This window comes from Populus alba, chromosome 13, assembly GCF_005239225.2.
Source record: "Populus alba chromosome 13, ASM523922v2, whole genome shotgun sequence".
Taxonomy (NCBI): domain Eukaryota; kingdom Viridiplantae; phylum Streptophyta; class Magnoliopsida; order Malpighiales; family Salicaceae; genus Populus; species Populus alba.
In genome coordinates, this window is record NC_133296.1 from 110,090 (window position 1) to 129,466 (window position 19,377).

Genomic DNA, 19,377 nt, shown 5'->3' on the forward strand with positions numbered 1-19,377 from the left:
TATGATAATGAATTGCACCTCAAACCTAACAGCAGGAGGTCTTAAATTTAAATCATTTTTGGTATTAAGAGAATTTTATATATAAAAAATCAATCCAAAAATATCGGTGAAGCAAAAAACAAGATATCATAGTCATGTTACAGATGTTAGATTATGCCTACTATTAGACTTCTTCTTTAAAGATTAAGAGATAAATATTCATATATAAAATAAATCTGCCTTCGCATCTTCAAAACAAAAACTATTATATATATAAAAAAAGCATGTTGTTTTTATATTTGCTTTATCTATTTCTTTTGCCTCGACGTACATGAAAAAAAAAGTCTTAAAAAAGAGTGGATATCTAGACGACGTAAGAGTACGTGTGTAGACGTGGAAGTTATTGTAGGCGGAGTGGCTTTGGTTCTCTATATATAACCAGCAACAACAGCCCTTGAGAGAATTACTACGCGAACAGAGAAGGAAGCAGCTGATCCATCCTGAAGAGCACTTAGCCTGTTAAAGAGAATTAATTAGCAGTTAATTAATTAATCAATTAATCAAGAAGATGTCAAGTACTAACTTCATAGACATCTTGCTGGCCATCATCTTGCCTCCTCTCGGTGTCTTCCTCAAGTTTGGTTGCGGGGTAAGCAATAATTAGCATTTCCGATCATCGTTACTACACAACTTGCATGTGTCTGTATATCTCAATCCTTTGTTCTTGTAAATATGTCAGGCGGAGTTCTGGATCTGCTTGCTGCTTACCATTTTAGGGTACATCCCTGGAATCATTTATGCCGTCTATATCATTACCAAGTGATCATCGATCGATCACCGTCGTCTTCATCATCTCTTGCTGTAAGCTCTCTCACGCGCCTCCTTAATTAGTTTCTCTCCCTTTTATTTCCACTGTCTATATAAGTTTGAAGCTGTGTTCTTGAAATCAAGTAAAAGAACACTGATACTGCGCTGTGAAATTAAGTTGCTCTTTCTTTTTTATGAGGAAATTAAATATGTTTTAATTTAGAAGAGGATTTATATAATATTAATATATTTATGTGGAGTCCCTGCTTTTAGCAATAAGCAGCAAGCAAGGTGTCTGTATTTAATTCATGGGGCCGGTCCCTTCATTTTTTAACATATTTGTTGTTGTCTTTAAAAAAACAGGTGGAGAGACGCAGTTACCGTTTGATCCAATAAGAAAGTTCCTGGTCGTCTGATTCAATGAAGAGCTCCTGATTTTGTATGGATCGTTGGATGATTATACAAACTCCCTTTTCATAATTGTTTTTCTTTTTAAATGTATTAATTGATATCTTGTAAAGGAGGTTAGCAGCCCTTATTGCCGAGCGCCTTATCATGCAGGCATGGTCTGGTTGATTAGCAAGTCTCTTTAGTTCTTAATCTTCCTGCCTTTGTTGTGAACATCCGAATTTGTTTTAATTAGTTAATGGGATTGTGTACCTAATTGTTTGTGGATGCAATCATTGACTATTTGGTGGCTGTCCCTCTGATTTTCCTTCAATTAGTGCTATGAAACAGCTTAATTAATCATTAAGATATGATTACGATCATGAGTGTTATTATGCGGTGAGGTTAAAATCATATTTTATCCTAAACACTTGCTCTTATAAAACGTTGATTAGAAAAAACGATAATTCATATGTTTTCTTAGAAACTTGTATTCTAAAAATGTAAAAAACGCACGTACAGTCTCCTATCCGATAAAACGCACGTAGTGGCTCGCTAGAACAAAAAAGAAAGGACAGAACAAGGAAGGAAGATGCATCATCTTGAATCTCATCCCCCCAAGAAACCACCTTTGCTTGCAAGAAGACGATTGCTCGCTCTTGACAGAGACCAATTAATTTGTCTTAGCCATGAAGCTATCCCCTCCCAAGCCAGCTCAAGCTGCCCCACCACAGCCCAACTACGGCTACATTTAGCCATGATCGATGATGAGCTCATCACAGAAGTGTTTCTCATCTAGAAGGTCGAGGCTCTCGCCATTTGTTCAACCAGGGAATTCTGGTTGTCCAAACTTGAAGGCGGAAATTATTAACTTGGCTGATCATGGAAAATCAAGAGAGAGTCGGTCCCTAATCAGGAATGGGAAATCTTAAAAAACATTATATTCTATGTTTTTTTGTCCCTTGTAAACGTCGAATATCCAAGAATCGCACGCTACTGACAAATTAACAGCATGTCGGTCTTCCCGGCTTCACTATCTATCATTGAATAGTGAAATAGACACATGACGTACGGAAACCGTCAAGTTAATCCATCTCTTAGAATACATGTAACTTATGGAAGCATCTTCTTCCGCCAAAGATTGACATTTTCTTATGGTTACAAGACATTGAAACCAAACCCTTGTTAATATTGTCGGCAACTCATTGTTAATGTTTGGCAACTAATCCTAAAAAGTTCGATTTTTGAACTTTAAACTGCCTCCAGTTATTCCTAACATTTAAGTATTAAAAGTTAGTGTTTTATAACTAATTAACTGATACACGTATTTCCCCTTCTTATAAGAAATCTGGGTTTCAATTCTCTTTAACAAAATAAAATAAAGACGCGTTAAAGAACAGAACATTAACCTTGCCAACAGGAAGCCATGAAAAATAATTGGGAATATAATTCATTTATCAATTCATATTCAAGATAAAGAGGGCACCTGCCCCCTCATACCCTTTGTCTCACTCGTCTTTCAACAATTCAGCATGTCCTTTTCCTTCCAAGTGATTTAAAATATTAAAGCTGGAAAATTTAATATCAATGAATTCCTCCTTTTCAAAACATGTCTACGCGACCTTATGATCCTTCACTAATCAAGAACAACAACAACGATTTCGATCGAGTCTATCTAGCATTCAACGTCCATTTTGAACAGCTAATTATGACAATTTAAAAATCTAACAAGGCCCTTGCACTTCTTATATTGGTCAAATCAATCCCTCTAGATGGTGCGAAGAGAATAAAATATATGTCCAAAGACGATATAGGGCCGCCGCCCACCCGAGGCTGCTCGCGAAGACAGGGAGAGAGGGAGAGAAGAGAAGGAAGGAGGAGAAGAAATGGGTAGCCCAGCCGAACCCTCTCGAAGCCAAGCACAATTGAGCTCTTTCCTTCCTAGCTAGACCAATAAAACCATCTTCGACCTTGGTTTAGCCGACTCTTATCCTAAACCAAAACGTACTGAAAAGATCAAAGCAATGCTCTAAAATCATAATTTCTAGAGACACTTACTTTGCAGCCATTAGTCATGTGATTTGCTTCAGGCAAGGTATGAGAAAAAATACATAAAACCCAAGTATAAAGAAAACCAAGCCATAAGGATGAAGAGATCGTGAAATCACCATAACGATGACTTATGAATCAATTTAACCACAGAAGTGGAGTCAAATTTAACTATAATTATTTATTTTCTTTCTTCCTTTACAATTTATTTTTTTTTCACTTTATTTTCATATAAAAAGTCCTGCTTTTTGTCCCATCAATAAGCATATTATTATGTTTGTCTTAAATTGTAAATCTAAGTAAGAAAAGAAATACACATGTAATGTAATTAATCCATGTATAAAAACCTAAAATTATCATATTTTAGATTTAAAGCTTATCTGTGAGTGCTTCAATTCTTAAATCAGACATGAACTGAGTTCAAACAAACATAAGTCCGATGAGTTTTCAGGCTCAACATCCTTTGATAATCCACGTGTTGCGTCTAAATGGATACAGGTCTGACGAGTTGCTAAATCTATCACTCTTGGGCTTAGGTGCATGCCAACCCAATTGGCTTGGAGGTTGTTATAGGTCCATGTTAGGGCCATAAGACTCTGTTTATTTATTCTTGATATTTTCAACATGAAATCTTCATGTTAGGGATATTTGTTTCTCTATATCTATAGATATATAAAAACTTTCTCAATAGTTTATCATATTTTCATCTCATTAATTAACGTGTAAGGGATATTTGTTCATCTTTAATATTGTGTATGAGATATTTTTTTTTCATTAATGTTGTGTAATATATATTTATCTCTCATTAATTATATTAGAAGAAAATGACTCTCTAACCCCTCCACTCTATTAAAATGACAAGATTAAAAAATTATAACTGCCCCATGAACCACCCATGTAAAAGGTTAACGATTTCTCTTATTTAAGTATTCATACTTTAATTCTCAGAATATTTATTATATAAAATAGGAACTAACTTTTATTTTTGAAATTTAAAATTTATTTTTTATTTATTACAATTCCTTACTAAAACAATCATTGACTTCATCATATGAAGCTCCCTAAATCCTAACAAAAAGGGTTGTTTTGTAGTTATTGAGCTTTCTACCATTAAACATCTAATTCTTGAGCTTTAGAAAAAAGAATATTGATATAAATGTTATCAACCGCTATTTAAAATACTAAATAATCTCATTTAGGAGCATATTACATTTTGAAACATCATTAATATTGAATCATAATTTATGTAACATTATTTTTTTTTTAAAAGAAAATTATATGTATGTATATATATATCAATAATAATAAAAATTGGAAAATAGCCAATGCTAGAAAAATTTAAAAGTAACCAACATATGGTAATACCTTAGATGCAATATGTATCGAAATTAATTAAATCTTATTATTATTGTACAATGAGTCATGTCTAATTTTTACAAAAAAAAAAGTATAAATAAAGCATTTCAAATTACTTCCAATTTATTAAAAAAATAATTGTTGAAAATCCAACAACCGTAACAATTATACATGAAAAATTTTAGTGTGTTTAAGATTTTTTTTTTTTTTTTTTAAAAAAAATACAGGAAACCTCAAGAGCAATGATAAAAGTTAGAGGCCCAAAAGGCCCCTAATCCCTTGCAGCAGGAACTAGCAGGTAGATTTTCTATCAAGAAAAGAAAAATATGATTATTGACAATAACTCGTGAATCAATGGCAAAAAAAGTTTTTGAGTTTTTGATGATTTTTTGCACTCTAATTGTGGCCTGTTTGTGTTTCTTTAATCTCAAAAAATTGGGCTTGTGGGCTATAATAATTATGTGGGCTTTCTGTCTCTTTTCAAGAGTCACATATTTAAGCTATCTACAAATACATGTAAAATTTACTTGCAATGTCATTTGTTTGAGAATATTAATTGCAATTGATTTTAAAGGAAAAATTATTATTTAATTCCAATTTTTTTAATGAAATAATTAGTTAATCTCTGTTTTTTTTTTTTTCTAATTTAATATTGAGTCCCTATATTCTCATATTTGATTGTAATTTGGTATTTTTATTAGGTTTTTTACCACAATTAAAATATCCTTCATTTATAATCAAGATTTTCAATTTCTTATCTACTACAAACAGAACTAGATGTTTATTTAAAAAGGATAATTTAAAATTTTCAAAAAAATAAAAATAAAAATAACAGCTTACTTTGGTTAGGAGACTAACTTATGATTTTCAAGAATAAAGGACTAACTTATAAGATCATAAAAAAACACAGAGATTAAATTATAATTTACTCATCTATTTTTTTTTTATCAATTAATTCCTTCATCCATTGTATTTGGATTGATGAATACTAAAAGATATTTATTTGATCTATATATAGAAACAAGCTTCTATAAGGAATCCATAAATGCAAAATCTTGAGGTCTAACAATGAAGAAATTAATTTTGGAAAATTTTCTCATACGACAATCTAAAACTATACCTTTTTTCGAGGGGACATCTTTTAGGGATTAATCTAATAGTTTTTATAAAATTTTGAAAAATTCATAATAATAGGAACCAAATTAATTTTAACCATTGTCTGAACCATAGTTATTAAACAATTCAACTTAAAATGATAACATAGTATCTTTTCAAAGTGGGGTTTAAAGCCCTTTCATATATATACTCTATGTTTACATGAAAAAATCATGTTTTTTCAATGTGGGATTTGAAACCCATTGGTATATATACTCTATGTTCCCAAGGAAAAAATCATGTTTTTTCAATGTGGGATAAAAAACCTTTTGGTTTAAATACTTCAACTTAAAGGGATAACATAGTATCTTTTCAATGTGGGATTTGAAGCCCTTTCATATATATACTCTATGTTCCCATGAAAAAAATCATGTTTTTTCAATGTGGGATTTGAAACCCATTGGTATATATACTCTATGTTCCCAAGGAAAAAATCATGTTTTTTCAATGTGGGATAAAAAACCTTTTGGTTTAAATACTTTAACTTAGAAGGATATCATAGTATCTTTTCAATGTGAGATTTGAAGCCCTTTCATATATATACTCTATGTTCCCATGAAAAAAGTTATGTTTTTTCAATGTGGGATTTGAAACCCATTAATATATATACTCTATGTTTCCAAGGAAAAAATCATGTTTTTTCAATGTGGGATAAAAAACTTTTTGGTTTAAATACTTCAACTTAAAGGGATAACATAGTATCTTTTCAATGTGGGATTTGAAGCTCTTTCATATATATACTCTATGTTTTTTATCCCACATTGAAAAAACATAATTTTTTTCTTTGGGAACATAAAGTATATATACTAATGAGTTTGAAATCCCACATTGAAAAAACATAAATTTTTTTTATAGGAACATAGAGTATATATACAAAGTGGCTTCAAATCCCACATTGAAAAGATACTATGTTATCTTTTTAAGTTGAAGTATTTAAACCAAAAGGTTTTTTATCCCACATTGAAAAAACATGATTTTTTCCTTGGGAACATTGAGTATATATACTAATGGCCCATTAGTAATGGGTTTCAAATCCCACATTGAAAAAACATAACTTTTTTCATGAACATAGAGTATATATATGAAAGGGCTTCAAATCCCACATTAAAAAGATAATATGTTATCCCTTGAAGTTGAAGTATTTAAAATATTATTTTAAACTTCATTATTTATAATATGTATAATCTATTGGATTTTTTCATATAAAATATTAATTTTTTTAATCAACCCGGATAATCCGGGTTGACCCGGGTTGATAAATGGTCTTATCTTAATTTAATTTTGATAAAAATACAATTCCATTACATCGGATTTACAAAAACATTTATAGAATTCATAAATAATAAAATCTAAATAAAAATGTATCTAAAACTAATAAATTAACTTATAGTTATCTCATAACACTACATAAAAATCTTTTTCTCCTTTTGCATCAAACTTACAAGAACTTTAACGAGATCCTTATATAATAAAATCTGAATGAAATACTTACATGAACACAAAAAAATAAATAAAAATACAATGAATATAAATATATCTTATATCATTGTCTAAAATTTTTATCTCCCTTTACATAAAAATTACAAAAACTTGCGTAGGACCCATAAATAATGAAATTTGAAAAAGAAAAAAAAATTATGTACAATGAATATATAGATTTAAAGTTATTTTATACTGTTGTCTAAAATTCTTTCATCTCCCTTTGCATCAAACTTAAAAAATAATAAAATCTAAAGAAAAGATAATTTCATTACATTAAGTGAACTTGCGAACATATATATGAGATTTACAAATTATTATTATAGAAAACACTAAGCTTACTAGTGTTTTTCATGTAGTATTTTTACCGTAGACATGCACTTATATATTATTTCAAATGAGACAAATAATAATTAAAAGAATATAGATCAAATATGACAGATAAAAAAATTAAAATAAGATGAAATTAATTTTTTTTATAAATTATTTTAAATAAAATAAATAACAATAAAAATAATAGAGACCAAATCCGATAAATAAAAAATTTCAATTAAGAAAAAAATAACATTCAAAATAATAAGGACAAATATAAAAAATTAAATTCTAAGAGGTAAAATTAAAAAAATAAAATAAAAAAGGATTCAAAACAAAATATATAACAATTAAAAGATTGGGGATCAAATTTGATATAATCAACAAATAACAAGATATTTTTGATTTTTTTCACAATTTCTAGAAAAGTATTTTCTATCCAAAATAAAAGAAAAAGACTATTCTGAAAACCAGACCAAATTTTTCTCTAATCAGAAAATATTTTTTATTAACTAACTTTTCTAATGATAAATAAACACATGAAAATTTAAAAAATAATTTCTAAAAAACTATTTTTCATGAAATAAATAGGGCCTAAGTGGAACTTGCAAACATATATATGAAATTAACAAATTATTATTATAAAAAACACTAAGATGTGTGGTGTTTTTCATGTGGCACCTTTCATTGTAGACACATTTTTTTTTAATATAACTTTTGCCTCTATTTTTTTTTTTTTTAAATTTGCCCTTGATGATAAAATGTAAAAGCCAATTTAAGTTACATTGTCAAGGAAGGATAAAATTGAAAGACATGGGACTCAAGTGAAAAAGATAGGTAAAATAGGTGGTGGTTTCAGTGCTTGCCAAAATAGTTTATTTTTGTTCTTCTACTTTTCTAGTGATATCTTTTCAGTCTCTACAACTTCATAAAATCCTATTTTGATACAATGCTTCATTTCCCTTATTTTTCGAACCTAGTTAGAAAGAAAAGAGAAAGGCTAGTTGAATTCCATCAATAGAGAGATATTTTTAATCAACACTTATTTCACTCACGAAAAAGAATGATTTTGATGTTATTTCTAATTAGAATTGCCTAAAAAATAGATGTAATGTCAAATTCTTTTTGGGTTTATGACTATTTTTTTTCTTTCTTGGATCAATATTTTAATTGTTTTTAAGGCATTAAAGGGTTTATATGAGCTCAAGGTTGTTTTTGTCAGTGTTCTTGAATAAAAAAAAGTTGACAAATGAATTTTTAGAATTATAAATCCTAGCACTGCTTTTCTAGCGACTCCAGAGTTGCCAAAAACTAGAGATGCAAGCGACGGGCTGTATGTGTTGTTTGTATATATATAAAAAATTTGATTGGGTAAATGAAAACAAAGCAAAAAGAAAAAAAATAATAATTAAAAGGGCAGGTGCACAAGCCTACCCTTGCAAGCCTAGGCACACCTGCCCTTGCTTTGGCCCTAGGAACTGGTCCATTATGCTCAGAGTTTTGAACTTGTTTTCGAAGGGCTTTCCTTTATTTTTTTTTTTAACTTCATTTAAATAAAACCAAAACTAAAGAATTTTTTTTTTTTTAAAAATCATACATAAATTATTGTTTTTTAGATTATGGGGGGATAAATATTTTTTTGCCTAGCATTTTTTTTTTAAAGTGTAGTTTTTTAATGTAGTTATCTTGATCTCATAATATAAGTTGAGGAATTTAATAAGTTAACTTGTATTGACTTGATTTTTTTTTTATAATTTTATAATTTAATAATAGGTTGGTTAGGAAATTGCCTTTGTATATTTTATTTATTTATTTTATATGGGAGGATTCTGTTTTCATGACTTGGGTCATATGTTTGATCTTTTTTTTTTTCTAGGTTTACTCAAGTTATTTTTTCAAATTGATTTTTTTTTTTAATTTTGTTCGTCAATATTTGATTGAATGAAATACTTGGGCTTCCTAATTTATATAAATTTGTATTTAATGAGGTTATCACAATTTTATGACTTGAGTTATAGGTTGGTCCAGATCGATCCAATATATTATCATTTCAATTTTCTTTTAATGTCATCCTGTATGTCATAATCTTAGTATTTGAAAAGCGTATCATTTAGTATGCATCATATTTTAGGCTTCTTAGAAGACATATCTTTATATTTATTACACTTAGAAAAAAAAGATTTGACCGAGAACGAAAACATAGCACAAGTTAAAGAGCTAGTAATTAATGAATATAAACAAAAAAACTTATGTCCAAAAACACATATTAATTTATAGTTATCAAACTTCTCATTAAAACTTTTATCTCGCGATATATCGAAGTTACTAAAACTCAAATAAGATCCATAAATAATGAGATTTGAACAAAATATAATTTTATTATATTGGATTTATAAACTTTTATATCGAATTCATATATAGAAAATCTAAACAAGATATGTACATTGTACAACGGATATATTAAATTAAAATTATCTTATATAACTATTTAAAATTTTATTTTTTTTATCGATCAAACTTACAAACACTTATATGATATCCATAAATGATGATATTTGAACAAAAAAACGATATCATACTTAACAAATATTTATATGGAATCATAATAATGAAATCCATAGCAAAATTATTATTATTTTTTTAAAAAATTATATCACACTACTAGAGTCTAGATTTTTCTTTTCGAGGAACACTTTTTAACTAGGCTTGATTAAGAATTTATTTAATATTGTCATCTATTTTATTATAATATATTTAAAACAATTACTATAATTAAATTTGATGATTGCGTAAAAGAATTTAAAGTGAGTTTATATTTAAGAAAATAATGAATAAATAAACAACTTTTCATAAAGTTTAAATATATATTCAAGGTGCTTTAATTCGTGTATATTAGCTTGAACTGAAATGCCAAACGAGAACCCAACACCTATATATTAATATACGTTGGAATAATAATTAATTTATAATCTTGTTAATCTATATATTTCTTATGCAAGGATAAGGGAACGATACTCGGATAACAGATAGAAGGATAGACTTTGTGCTTATCTGTGGTGTATATACTGGATACCGTTTTTTTTTTTTTGTCATATACATCATCACCGTGCAAAACAATATCTAGAATTTACTTGATTTCCTTTTATTGGTATAGAGTAAATCTTATCTTTTCAAGGGATATATTAATTGGCATATTAAATGATGGCATATTTATAGTATATTATGAAAAAAAAAATACTACATGCATAAAATAATCACTTGTAAGATTATGGTTAATTACCCATAAATATTAATTATTATAATTGTAATTAAGATGATGAACCTTGGATATACATTAGGACTTATCACCGGGGCTACAAGAAAAGAATACGCAACCATAATTAGCAAAAACAGCACACGGCCTTTACAACACTTGAATGTCTGAATAAGGGAACAGATAAGCAAATCTAAGAAAAACAGCATAATTCATGGATTTTACCCGTTAATCAAAGATAAGGCATTGCCCATGATATACACTCCTACCAACTCTCCACCATGCCGCAGATTTTGTAAATTATTTGTGTATCTAAATATATATTCTCAATGCCAGTATAGGCATGCAACCTTGATAGTACTTGCCAAATAAATCAAAATGTCCAGCGAAGGAATTGACAAAATGCACCGTAATGTTGCTGTGTGAGCATCTCTCCAACCTATATATATAGAGGGTAGAGTGTTTGAGGAAAGATATACCCAAACCAAGAATCTTGCCTCCCAACCTAGCCATGACCAGAAGGAAGGTGAAGCTTGCGTATATCTGTAATGATTCTGCAAGGAAAGCCACCTTCAAGAAAAGGAAGAAGGGCCTAATGAAGAAGGTGAGCGAGTTAAGCACCCTTTGTGGTATTGATGCTTGTGCTATCGTTTATAGCCCTTATGACTCTCAACCTGAGGTTTGGCCCTCTCCTCTAGGGGTCCAAAGAGTGGTGACCAAGTTCAAAACCATGCCAGAAATCGACCAAGGTAAGAAAATGGTGAATCAAGAGAGTTTCTTGAGACAAAGGATCACCAAATTCTGTGATCAAATCAAGAAACAGCGGAAGGACAACCGTGAGAAGGAGGTCACCCATGCTATGTTCCAATGCTTGGGTGGAAATGTTAGCTTGGGTAACCTGCTTATCATGGACTTGAATGACCTGGGATGGATGATTGACCATAGCTTGAGGGACATCAACTTGACCCTAAACAATGGGAGTGGCAGTGGCACTAGCCATACCTCTCAATTGGAAGCAGCTGCAACCACCGGGGCTGGACCTAGCAGTGCTACAGAGCAAGCGCCGGAGCAACCACTGGTTACTAATGATTTTGAGGTTAATGTGGGTGCCATGCAGAGGGAGCAATGGTTCATGGACTTGATGACCCCTCAAGAGCATATGGGGTTTGGTGGGGAAGACGACATGGTGCTGCCTTCTGGGGATAACAGCCAGAATGGACTTTGGACCAATTCATTTTTCCCTTGAAATGGTTGATTAATTTGCTTGCTTTAATTATGAATTGTCTTTAATTTCCTGAACTTTTTTTAGCTATTGTTTGGACACAGTTCATTACAGTATTTTACTTTTGAATAAATTTCTTGTTTAATAAATCTACATGAATAATTATAATATGTTCATGGTATTTCGATTGCTTGTTTCTACCTGCTCGATCTGATTTAATTTCAAATATTATATGTATCGTGTCATCCATTATCAATTCTTGAATCAAATATTATGATTGGTTGACATGATGGAATATATAATCAAATCAAAACATTATCACTCTACATATTCTAAAGCAGGGAGTACGTATGAACATACATGACAGAAAGATCAGAGAAATTTCTTCTTCTTCTTCTTCTTTATTTATGAAAATGCAGTAATGAAGGAGAGAAAAAAATCCAATAAGTGGCCACCAAGATCAGACAAATTTAATAAGATTTAACACTGCATTTTCCCATTTGAAACAAATGATTTCTCACCAGATATAATATAAACTAAGGATTTTTTAAGGCAAATGATTAAGGCCTAATTATATAATGTGAAAACACAAAAAAATAATTGATCAAAGGCAATAGACAAACAGCACTGTTATACAACCCAGTAAAATAGAAAAACATCGAGAGAAGGAATTTGGAAGAAAAATATTTATGTGCGTGTCCAAATTAATGAACCTCTTTTACTGATTTGTAGGATCAGTACTATGGTAATTGTCCTGCCTGTTATCTCTGTTACATCATGATTAAAAAAAAAAAAAAACAGAGAGAGAGAGAGGGGAGAAAAGAGGAAGAAGAAGGATCAGTGAGTAGGCAACTTAATTAATTAATAGTCATATATGGTCTAAATATAATGTAATGAACACAAATATAATGCAAAAGTTATGAAAACTAGAAGGTATTAACTTTATTTGATTTATTTATTTTAAAAAAAAAGCATTTATAAGGGATCAATACAAAATCTTAAGGTATAACAATGAAGATATTAATTTTGGAAAATCATCTCATATACCGCTATCTAAAACTACACCTTTCTTCGAGGGGCATAATTTTAAGGATTAATTAATTTAAAAATCTCTTATAAGATTTTGAAAAGTGATAATAATAGGAACCAAATTAATTAGTTTTACAGCAGAGAAAATTCTGGTGTTGTCCTGTCCGAACGTATATCTTTAATTAAGATCTTCATATTCATGATCTTGTTAATCACATTAAACTCATAAGCATAAATGAGATACATGAATAATAAAATTTGAACAAAATACGATTTCATTATATAAGACTTATAGAAACTTAATTATATAGAATTCGTAAATAAAGAAACATAAGCAAAATACACACACACACACACAAACTAATACATTAATTTGAAGTTATCTCATATCAATATTGTAAGAAAATCTTGATCTCCTCTTACATCAAACTTACAAAAACTTTTATGAGATCTTTAAATAATAAAATCTGAATGAGATTCCCCAATAATAAAAAATGAAAAAAAATATATGTAATATTAATATATAAATTTTTATAATATCCTTAAACAATAAAATCACACGGGGTCAATTTTTCATTCCAAAAACAAATATCATGCAGTAATCTAGTCTCATTAGACTCAGCTTTAATTTCTTTCATTGATTCATTCATGTTGCCTACAACTAATTTGTCCCAAAAACTCAAAAGTTATCCACACTCTTTTAATATCACAAAGAAGCGGAATAATACAAATGAATAGAAGCAGACAACCCAAACAACAAAAAAATTGTCATGCGCCTATGTAAGATTTTCATATCATTTTACATGATTCTAAAATAATAAAATCTGAATAATTTAAAGATATCTCATGCTGCCCTCTAATTTTTCTTATCTATCTTTACATCAAGCTTTTTTAAAAAAACTTGCATGGAATCTATAAATTATAAATTTAAACAAAAGACAGTTCCGTTACATAAGATCTATATAAAATCTAAATAAAAGACCGTCCATTAATATCATACCTACAGACATTTGTATGGGATTTATAAATAATAAGATTTAAAACAACTTTTATGTGCATGAAATAATTAATAAATAATAAAATCTGAAGAGAAGTTGATATTGTGACATTGGAATTACAAAAATTATAAATAATAAATTTAAACAAGAAAAGATATGTATAACAAACATATCAATTTATTTTATCTCAAACTACTCTTCAAAACTGTTTATCTCCCATTGCATTAGACTTCCTCAAACTTAAATGAGATCCATAAATAATAAAATATGAACAAAAAATTATCCCATTATATTATATTTATAAACACTTATATAAGAATCTCATTTAGGTTTATCTCATTACGTTGGATTTACAAATATAGATATGCGGAATAAATAAATATAGAATCTAAACAAAAAAAGGCATGTACAACAAATATATCAATTCATTTCATCTCAAACCAACCTCTAAAAAAGTTAATCTTTTGTTGCATTAAACTTACTCAAACTTAAAAGAGATCTATAAATAATGATATATGAACAAAAAAAATGATCCTATTATATCGGATTTATAAACACTTATTTCAGAATATCATTTAAGTTTATATATCTTGTTACGGTGGACATACAAATATAGATATGCGGAATTTATAAATAATGAACCTGAACAAAAAAAAGGCATATACAACAAATATATCAATTCATTTTATCTCAAACCACTCTCTAAAAAAATTAATCTCTAGTTGCTTTAAACCTACTCAAACTTAAATGAGATCCATAAATAATGAAATATGAACAAAAAATAATTCTATTAAATCGGATTTATAAACACTTAATGTTAGAATATCATTTAAGTTTATCTCATTAAGTTGGACTTACAAACATAGATATGTGGAATTTATAAATAATGAATCTGAATAAGAAAAGACATGCACAACAAATATATCAAATCATTTTATCTCAAACTTAAAAAGTTCATCTACTGTTGCTTTAAATTTACTCAAACTTAAATGAGATCCGTTAATAATAAGATATAAACAAAAAATGATCCTATTATATCGGATTTATAAACACTTATGTGAGAATATCATTTAAGTTTATCTCGTTATGTTGAACTTACAAATATAGATATATGGAATTTATAAATAATGAATCTAAACAAGAAAAGGCATATACAACAAATATATGAATTTATTTTTATCTCAAACACTCTCTAAAAAAGTTCATCTCCCGTTACTTTAAACTTACTCAAACTTAAATGAGATATGAACAAAAAATGATCCTATTATATCGGATTTATAAACACTTATTTTAGAATATCATTTAAGTTTATCTTGTTACGGTGGACATACAAATATAGATATGCATAATTTATAAATAATGAATTTGAACAAAAAAGGGCATATACAACAAATATCAATTCATTTATCTCAAACCACTCTCTTAAAAAAAAAAAAAAAATCTCTTGTTGCTTTAAACTTACTCAAACTTAAATGAGATCCATAAATAATGAGATATATAAAAAAATAATTCTATTATATCGGATTTATAAACACTTAATGTTAGAATATCATTTAATTTTATCTTGTTATATTTGGACTTACAAACATAGATATGCAAAATTTATAAATAATGAATCTAAAGAAGAAAAGACATGTACAACAAATATAACAATTCATTTTATCTCAAACTAAAAAAGTTTATCTCCTGTTGCTTTAAATTTACTCAAACTTAAATGAGATCCGTTAATAATAAGATATGAACAAAAAATGATCCTATTATATCGAATTTATAAATACTTATATGAGATTATCATTTAAGATTATCTCTTTACGTTGGACTTACAAATATAGATATATGAAATTTATAAATAATGAATCTGAACAAGAAAAGGCATATACAATAAATATATGAATTCATTTTTATCTCAAACACTCTCTAAAAAAGTTCATCTCCCGTTACTTTAAACTTACTCAAACTTAAATGAGATATGAACAAAAAATAATCCTATTATATCGGATTTATAAATACTTATTTGAGAATATCATTTAAGTTTATCTCGTTACGTTAGACTTACAAACATAGATATGCTGAATTTATAAATAATAAATCTAAACAAGAAAAGACATGTACTACAAATATATCAATTCATTTTATCTCAAACATTCTATAAAAGAGTTCATCACCCGTTGCTTTAAGTTTACTCAAACTTAAATGAGATCCATAAATAATGAGATATGAATAAAAAATAATTATATTATATCAGATTTATAAATACTTAATGTGAGAATATCATTTAAGTTTATCTCGTTATGTTGGATTTACAAACATAGATATGCAGAATTTACAAATAATGAATCTGAAGAAGAAAAGACATGTACAACAAATATATCAATTCATTTTATCTCAAACACTCTCTAAAAAAGTTCATCTCCTGTTGCTTTAAATTTACTCAAACTTAAATGAGATCCATTAATAATAAGATATGAACAAAAAATGATCCTATTATATCGGATTTATAAACACTTATGTGAGAATATCATTTACGTTTATCTCGTTATGTTGAACTTACAAATATAGATATATGGAATTTATAAATAATGAATCTGAACAAGAAAAGGCATATACAACAAATATATGAATTCATTTTTATCTCAAACACTCTCTAAAAAAATTCATCTCCCGTTACTTTAAACTTACTCAAACTTAAATGAGATATGAACAAAAAATGATCCTATTATATCAGATTTATAGATACTTAATGTGAGAATATCATATAAATTTATCTCGTTATGTTGGACCTACAAACATAGATAAGTGAATTTATAAATAATAAATCTGAACATGAAAAGACATGCACTACAAATATATCAGTTCATTTTATCTCAAACACTATATAAAAAAGTTCATCACCCGTTGCTTTAAATTTACTCAAACTTAAATGAGATCCATAAATAATGAGATATGAACAAAAAATAATTATATTATATTGGATTTATAAATACTTAATGTGAAAATATCATTTAAGTTTATCTCGTTATATTGGACTTACAAACATAGATATGCGGAATTTATAAATAATGAATGAAGAAAAGACATGTACAAAAAATATATCAATTCATTTTATCTCAAACACTCTATAATAAAGTTCATCTCCTGTTGCTTTAAATTTACTCAAACTTAAATGAGATCCATAAATAATAAGATATGAACAAAAAATGATCCTATTATATCGAATTTATAAATACTTATGTGAGAATATCATTTAAGTTTATCTTGTTATGTTGGACTTACAAACATAGATATGTTGGATTTATAAATAATGAATCTAAACAAGAAAATATATACAAAAAATATATTAATTCATTTTTATCTCAAACCACTCTCTAAAAACATTTAGCTCCCGTTGCTTTAAACTTACTCAAACTTAAATGACATCAATAAACATTTATTTAATTTGAGATTGAGCTCTATTATTATTTTTATTTATTTTCTATATGATTTTCTCCGATTTTAAAAGTGATTAGGGTTATCTTTGGTATTTTTATTTGTCGTTCTTTGTTAAATTTAGCTTTTTTAAAAAGAAATATTATTTTTAAATTAAGTGAAATTAATTAATTAAATCATGAGATGCTTGCTTCAAGATATTTTATTTGGTTTGCCTTTTGGTTCGTTGCTCTTATAGCATTTGCAACCTCTTTCAGTGTTGTCGAGCAACCTTTCATGGTGATGTTAAAATCATCTTAGTGAGTTTTTTTTAATGGTGAGATGGTGTCTATGATATAGCTACGATGAGTCTTCAACAAGTTTTCCTTTCTTATCCTCTTGAGTATGCTTTTTTTATTACTGTTTTTCCCCCTACTTTATTACTGTTTTGTTTTCCCACTTTATTTACTGTCGATGTTTTTTAATTGTATTATTAAATTGATCAACCTTATTGAATGTAATCAAGTCAATGACATGAGTCTTATATTTTGTTTCTTTAAAAACATTAGTGTTGGTTGAACATCTTTTTTTACGTCAATAGAAAATTGACTTGACCTTTAGTATAACGTTGGTCACCTATCTAGTACTATACTCCTTTGAAGCTAAGCAATAGCAACAGATAGTGTTCTTGACTAGCTATATGTAATTAAAAGACTGTTTAGTATCATGGTAGCTTTTATTTTTTTCTCAACCACAAAGAAAAAACAGTTTGGTTAGCCAAATAGCTTTTATTGTTTGTACTGGCCTCACATATAATTATGTTTCAAATCTTAGTTTTGTATATGTTAAAATAACATGATTTTTATTCATGGAGATATACTTTTTATTTATTTTACATGAAAAAACCCATCTCATAGTATTTTTAGCAAAACATATATTTTTTTAAATCTATTTTTTTTAAAACAGCAACTAAAAGATGTAGCCATGCCATAGGTTTATAGGTTTCAAATAACTTTTTTTTTTTTTATGTTAGACAAATCATAGCTAGATGCATGGAAACTTGTATACAAGTATTCACTTGTATGTTTAAAATATTTGGGGAACAAATTAATGGTGGTACATAAGAGGAAGAAAAAAGAACAAGAAGTTTTTCCTAAAAAAAATTATTTTTTACAGCCATTTAGGCTAGCCCAAAAAACTGGATTTTTAGCCAAAAACTCACCCTAGACATGTGTTGACCCTAACCTGGAACAATTTTCAGCCAAAAATTATACAAAATAACATGGAACAATTTTTAGGTCAAATATGCACTTCCTAACCTGGGTTTTTTATTTTTTTCGTTTTGGATTTTTTCCCCACATATATATATATATATATATATATATATATATATATATATATATATATATATATTCTGACTTGAGTATTAGAGGGTTTTCTGTTCCTCAAATGACTTGCTTTTTTGTCAAACGAATAACAGCCACTTATCAAAGCTCATCAACCCAGCAATGAAAAACTAAATTTATATGTGAAGTTTCTTCACAGCTTCATTAGAAATGATAAGGAATTGATTAACCGTCTTTGAGAGAGACAGAGAGAGAGAAAATAAGTGGAAGGTGAGTGACCATCAAGAAGAAGAAGAGAATAATTACATGCAGTGTGTATATGTTGTTTATTAATGAACTGCAGCTGGTTCATAAATTTAAAAGGTTCCTCTTAAAGTATATTTGTACCTTTGTTGTTCAAAGATACCTTCAACGCTGTTAGTAAATTTGAGCCTCGCGAACATGATAGTTGTATCGCTACAGAGGTCCCACTAATGATTAATTCTTGAAAAGAGATCAACGAAACAGATTATAATAGAGAAGAGAATAAGGTGTGTGCATGAAATAAGGCATAGGTTTGAATTTGGAAGGTTTATAGAGCAGCAAGCACATGCATGTGGG

At 28.2% G+C, this 19,377-nt stretch overlaps 2 protein-coding genes across 3 annotated transcripts; both read left to right on the forward strand.

Annotated features, from left to right (window-relative positions):
* Window positions 1–278: 278 nt before the first annotated feature.
* On the forward strand, window positions 279–1,466 carry LOC118060870 (hydrophobic protein RCI2A). Of its 2 annotated transcripts, none has more exons than XM_073403776.1 (3): window positions 279–628; window positions 719–840; window positions 1,142–1,466. In XM_073403776.1, exons 1-2 carry the CDS (start codon window positions 548–550, stop codon window positions 800–802), a joined length of 165 nt encoding a protein of 54 aa, XP_073259877.1. In that variant the 5' UTR covers window positions 279–547; the 3' UTR covers window positions 803–840; window positions 1,142–1,466. The 2 variants fall into 2 exon arrangements, with proteins under 2 accessions (XP_073259877.1, XP_034930052.1); XM_035074161.2 differs by having other exon boundaries at window positions 302–628; window positions 1,150–1,466.
* Window positions 1,467–11,268: 9,802 nt separating this feature from the next.
* Window positions 11,269–12,023, forward strand: LOC118060828 (agamous-like MADS-box protein AGL80). Its single transcript, XM_035074118.2, has one exon. It carries the CDS (start codon window positions 11,289–11,291, stop codon window positions 12,021–12,023), a length of 735 nt encoding a protein of 244 aa, XP_034930009.1. The 5' UTR covers window positions 11,269–11,288.
* The last annotated feature ends 7,354 nt before the right edge of the window (window positions 12,024–19,377 follow it).

Excerpts from the sequence above, each read along its gene's own strand:
- LOC118060870 (XM_073403776.1), top strand. The coding sequence starts at position 548 with ATGTCAAGTACTAACTTCATAGACATCTTGCTGGCCATCATCTTGCCT. Across the intron at positions 629-718 it reads TCCTCAAGTTTGGTTGCGGG|GCGGAGTTCTGGATCTGCTT; the intron begins GTAAGCAATAAT and ends TAAATATGTCAG.
- LOC118060828 (XM_035074118.2), top strand. The coding sequence starts at position 11,289 with ATGACCAGAAGGAAGGTGAAGCTTGCGTATATCTGTAATGATTCTGCA.